The 5,816-nt window shown below is 39.9% G+C and overlaps 1 protein-coding gene across 1 annotated transcript; it reads right to left on the reverse strand.

Moving 5' to 3' along the window:
- Positions 1 to 4,460: 4,460 nt before the first annotated feature.
- Positions 4,461 to 5,584, reverse strand: LOC131300007 (uncharacterized). The gene has a single exon (XM_058325630.1). The coding sequence runs from the start codon at positions 5,242 to 5,244 to the stop codon at positions 4,672 to 4,674; it is 573 nt and encodes a 190-aa protein (XP_058181613.1). The 5' UTR covers positions 5,245 to 5,584; the 3' UTR covers positions 4,461 to 4,671.
- Positions 5,585 to 5,816: the final 232 nt, after the last annotated feature.

The raw sequence follows: 5,816 nt of genomic DNA on the forward strand, positions 1-5,816 counted from the left end.
AAATGATGGCTATCTGAGATCAGAAGTACTAAAAATGGATATAAAATTTGCATAACTCCATGAGTTATCAGAATCCTCGAACGGTGGATCACAAGAGCGATGATCCAGGGCAGCATTAACTTCTGCGCCCGTACTCGATAGGCCAGTCAGATGAATAACGTCCAAAACAGTGAAACTCATGGGGCCATATGGAAAAACAAAAGCGTTGGATGAAACAGACCAAAAACAAGCGGCAGCAGCAATCAAATTAGGGTTAAATTCGAAGGCCTGTGTAGATAGGTCTATAGCTTCATAAATACCCATTGCATGTCACGAGAGATGTAAATATCTCTTCATACGATCAACCCACTTTGCCCAAGATGGGAACACGGTGGGCCATGATCGAATTGTTCCTTTGGTATTCCAGCTAGTGTGATGGAGACCTGGGAGCGAAAAGAGCAAAGGCTCGTCGAAATTCACCGGATAGTAAGTCGGTAATGCTTCAGGGGAATTTGGAGAGTAAATAGGACCCAATACGAATTTGGAGGGATAATTAACTACAGGAATGAAATAGAGAGTTAACTGAGCTGCCTCCCTTAGACATTGAGGGTACCTTGAAAAATATGACTCCGTTGGGGTCTCAGTTTCTTGAGAACTCGATTCTTTCTTATTGCTTGACTGAGGAGTCGATGACTTAGAAGAAGCCTTTGAGGCCATTGCTTTGCTTAGTAGAGCTTTCTTGGGCGCCATCGATTCCGGAGTTGATTGTTTCCAACGGTGCCCTAATTTTTATAAACGAAAGGGTATATATACGTTGGAAGAACCCCGTGTGTTGATCACGCCTTTTAAAAAAAGGTGAAGGACTTATTTATTCGAGTTAAATGATTTTAACTCAAATAAATAAGGGGGGCATTGTTTGTACCATAACTGAGATTTCCTTTTACCCATCGATCGGACGACACGTGGCAAGGGTAAATATGGGCAAATAAAAGAATAGAATGGACTCACCTTAATTAATTAGAATGGAATTGAATCGATGATGAAACTATGAAAAGTCTTGTCTGTCGATTGACCAACACGTGGCGTATTTTTATGGTCGTTTGGTCCGTCGATCAGGTGACAGATGTCAAAGGGGATTAAGTCCCATGATTCCACGATTAAAGAGGATGTTAATCACAATTAACGAAACAGTTTCCAGACGTGGGCATGATCGGCAATTGAAGAAGTTACTTCGCCAGAATTTGAAGGAGTTCCAACTGCTACTTCGGAGGGAAGGTTTGAATTCAAAAGTGAAGGGATCTCTATTTATAATCAAAGTGCAAGACGATTTACGAACACACAAACAACGCCAATCAGGCCTTTATCTTTTTTTTTCTAGAAATAGAGTTAACTTGTAATTGTTCACTCAATCATCTTGATTGATTGTTCTGCTACTTTGAGGGTTAATAAAGTTCATTTTGTTAATCTTCTTTCATACTTCATCCACTTCATTGTTTGTTTCCAAAGAAGTCCTGAAATACAGCAAGGAACCAAATTCCACTTTTCACACCCACATTCCAACAAGCTTACGATACAATTTCCCATCGATTCTCCATCGATTGGAAAGAAAACAAGAATTTTGGTAACACAACCCATCTCCATTTGAGCACTAAAACTCCATTTTGGAGAATGCATGTCCTCCGACCCTTCTCCATTTGGGGTCTCCAAAACGGGGACTCAATTTTCATTCTCCATATTTGGAGGGTCTCCTCCTAAATAGAGACCCATCTCCATTTTTCCCTTTCACTAGAATTTCATCAATCATATATAACTTTACATTATGCATCTTTTTTTCTAAAAAAAAATGGTATTATTGAAAAGATAATAATAATACCTTCAAAATGAGTCTATTATTTGTAAATGCATTTTGAAATGATATCAAATGTAAATTCAAACCATTTGAACTCATAATACTATTTTTTCTTATTTACACTATCCAATCATTGCATTGATTTGAATAATGAATTGAAATGACAAAAAACATGCATGTAATGAAAGGAGGAAAAAAAAAAACAATATCAAACAATAAATAGAGGAAGAATTGAGAGGAGTTTTGGAGTTGAAAATTGAAGAATTGAGTTGGAGTTCTTGATTCTCCAAGATTACTTTTTGAATAGAATATACTTTTTTGAGTCTCCAAAATAGAGAAAAGAGTGAGAGATGGGTTGGTGATGCTCTAAGAGAGGCACAAAATGAATCAGACCAATGCATAAGGAGTTTAACACCGGGATTCCAAAAAGACCTAAAAGATTTAGACCAGACAAAAAACACAAAAACAGCAAACAAAACATGTAAAATGTAAAAACAGCTAACTTCGGACTCTACAAATTAGTCCTCACAATCTTTGTAACTCTAAGCGTGTTTGATAACAGATATTGTTTTGAGAGAATTCGTAATGAGGTGAGATTATGATTGGTAATGAGGTAAGATTATTTATGAGAAGATGATTCGTTTATTCATGTTTGTTTTATACAGGATTAGAGTGTAGAATTGTAAATAACATGTTTGTTTTGGTTAGGATTATGATTGAAATTGGTATTGAGATGAGATTTTACACTTTCCTTGCTCAATCCCATGGGATGAGATTCGAAGTATAACACATACACATACACACACACCCATGACCCACCCCCTCCCCGTCCATGGTATTGCTAATACCCCGTTTTGAGGATTAAGAATCCCATGAAACAACTAGTCTCCCTCCACAAATGTCAAACCAAACAAAGTATTAGGGGTTCCTCACCTTCACACACTCCCTCTCCCACTGCCGGCTTTGGGCTAAGGCCCAAGAGGCGTGAGCCTTAAGCCCCCCAAAAATGTCAAAAAAATAGGGCTCCCACTTATTTTTAGGACCTAGTATATATGTGTTGTTTTAGGGACCAATTTTAAAACCAATAAGACATTTTATACTTAAGCCCCAATGGCCTAGAAAAATGGAACACAGAATGCAGGAAAAAACAAACAAAAAAGAGGTGTAAAAGGTCACTGGATCGCCAAAAATCTCTGGGGCCCTTCAAAATTATTCAGTGTGGTGGGTGTATGGATGCATCTTTTTGCCCCCTTAAACGCTACTACTCCGGTACTTCTCATTACAAACAAATACTATATCCGAATCAAAATTATTTAGTGTGATTGACTTTTTATTTGATTTTTGTTTACAATAATTAAGGGCCTCACTTTCGAAAATCGTCTTAGGCCTCCAAAATCTCAGAGCCGGCCCTGCCCTCTCCCCAACCCAAGAGGGACGCCAGGTGATGGAAGGCGTTGGGAGGATGAGGAAGGACAGACGATGGAAGGTGAGGTGAAGGAGAAGCGGTGGACGGCGACAAAGAGATGGGGAAGGGTTAGAGAGAGGTGGTGAAAGAGTAAGGCGGTGGAAAACGAGAAATCAACAACGGGGAGGCGCGCTCTCAGAAAACAACAACGGGGAGGGGCACTCTCAGATCCAACCCCCAACAACCTCCTCCTGGCTCAAAAATCCAAACGTGAAAACCTTAGCAGAAAGATGGTTGAGAGAAACCGTGCCTCACAATTTTCCATTTGGGAAAAAAAAATTGCTTATTAACTTCTTCTCTTTTCAATTGGGACAATCCTTTTGATTTCAAAAGATAATGGCGACCGATTAAGGGGTATTTTCACCAAAGAAAAACTTGAAGAAATTTTTTTTTTTGACTATTCGTTAATTATTTTCGATAATAAATAAATTGGTGAATAAATTATAGTAAATAGGTATGTGAGTAAAAATTATTAAAAAAGAAGTTACTATTAAATTTTTTTTATTAGTGTGAACAAAATGATAAAATACTAAAACTTGATGATTAAAATAAACGACTTGAAAAAAACGCCTAATTTTTTCTAAGTAAATTAGTTCATGAAAAATTGATTGCCGGCATCTCTTAAAGTAAAAAATTAATCCACTTTATGCATTGTTCTCTTTTTTTTTCAAAAATCAAAAAATCAAAAAATTCTTTTTAAATTTCTCTTACTTTCAACATTTCTCTCTTATCTCTTTCCACTTGTTACCCTTATTATTTTTTAAAAAAATTTTCAAAACACAAACCAAACAAAACATAATAATGTTTAGCTATCTTTAATATTCTCAGATTAAAATCCTTGTTGATTTGTTAATTTTAATACTTAAAAAAAAAAAATGTATCCAGTTAGACAAACCCATAAAAAAAAAAATTGTCTACGGTTCAAGGAGGTCCAAATAATTCATCAAAAATTATGCTCCTTTCATATGTCAAGAGTTCATAAATCACCCAAAAATCCATTTCCATTTTCCAATCATATGTCGATTCAATATTTAGATTGTTCTAGCCCGTGCCTAACGGAGGAGGAGGCCACCGGCTCCTTCCTACAGATTGTGCCGTCGGTTATGGCCAGCAACAATGGCATGAACTGATTCGCCCCGATTAATGAGTCCATAACAACTTTTACCCTTTATCGTCCAATCTTTTTTTTTCTTCCAAAGGAAAAAGGAAAACGAACAAATATCTCGTTACCCCCGTGGATTCTGATCTTCCACTCCTACGTATATCTAGAGATCTTTGTTTCTAATCCAAAAACAAAAATAAATAAATAAAAGAACTTTACAATATGCTTTTTGTTACTAGTAAAACCACTAATGAACATCTCAGTTTGTCGCCGTAGCTACTGCGCCGGCGTCGTTTCAGGCCGCCACAAAGGCACATCTTCGGTATCATATGACCCGTAACCGAGATCTGAATAATCGAACAGCCCGTCAAAGGCCACATCAACATACTCGCCGTTGTTAAGGCCGCCGTTGAAGTTAACCTCGCCGCCACCGATTCCAAACTCAAACGAGTCATAACTCGGGATCTGGTCATCATCGAACCGCCACAACTCACCGAGTTCACCCGACGCGTCAGACGGAACTCGTTCCAACTCGGCCACCTCGCTGGGTGACTCAGTGGTCGACGGAGGGAGACCGAGCTCGTCGTCGGAGGCTTCCAGAAGGTACCCTAGCTCCGGCCGGGACTCCCCGGACTCGGAGGTCAGGTCCACCACCGACGCCGGCGGCGGGGTCGAGATCTCCTCCTCGAAGCTCTTCATGAACGAGTCCAGATCCTGGCTCGTCGTGCATAGATCTGAGTCGTCGAGGTTTCCGAGGAGGTCGTCCCTGAGCCTCTTCACCTCGGGCGAGTCCGACTCGGGCGAGTCCGAGTCGTCTCGGACTCGCTTCTTGTTACTCAGCTCTTCCATGGATTATATATTAAAGAAAGGGCTGAGACACGAGGGTCAAATGTGGAGAGAGAGAGAGAGAGAGAGAGAAAGAGAGAGAGAGAACGCAAGGGATTCAAGGAGAACGCAAGGTGTTCAAGAGAGAGAAACACAGAGGGGGCAGATGTGATGAAGTGGCGAGGAGATACGGAGGATTATATAACGGAGACAAGATAAGAGAGAGAAAGGGAGGGAGGAGAGAGAAAGGAGGAGAGAGAGAGAGAGAGAGATGTGATGATGAGAGAGACGGAGGGGCGTGGGAACGAATACTTTGGCCATCCATCACGGATATCGCCACTTTTTCCTTTCCGTTTCTTTAACGTGTCTGGTTTGTTTTTTGTTTTAATCTAGAATTTACTAGTAAAATGTGGTATTCCTTTTATGAACTGGTTTGAATTGTTCATTTGAAATCCGGGGCAGTTTTCGATGGGCCCACAGATTCAGTCAATCAAAGCCCCTGTCCCGCTGTTCGTACTTTTGGGGCTCTTCAATTTTCGTCTCGGCTCGGTTTATAGCGGCCTACTTTTGCAGGCTTCTTCTGAACAGAACCGACT

The sequence above is a fragment of the Rhododendron vialii genome, chromosome 9a, assembly GCF_030253575.1.
Source record: "Rhododendron vialii isolate Sample 1 chromosome 9a, ASM3025357v1".
NCBI classification, from domain to species: Eukaryota; Viridiplantae; Streptophyta; class Magnoliopsida; order Ericales; family Ericaceae; genus Rhododendron; species Rhododendron vialii.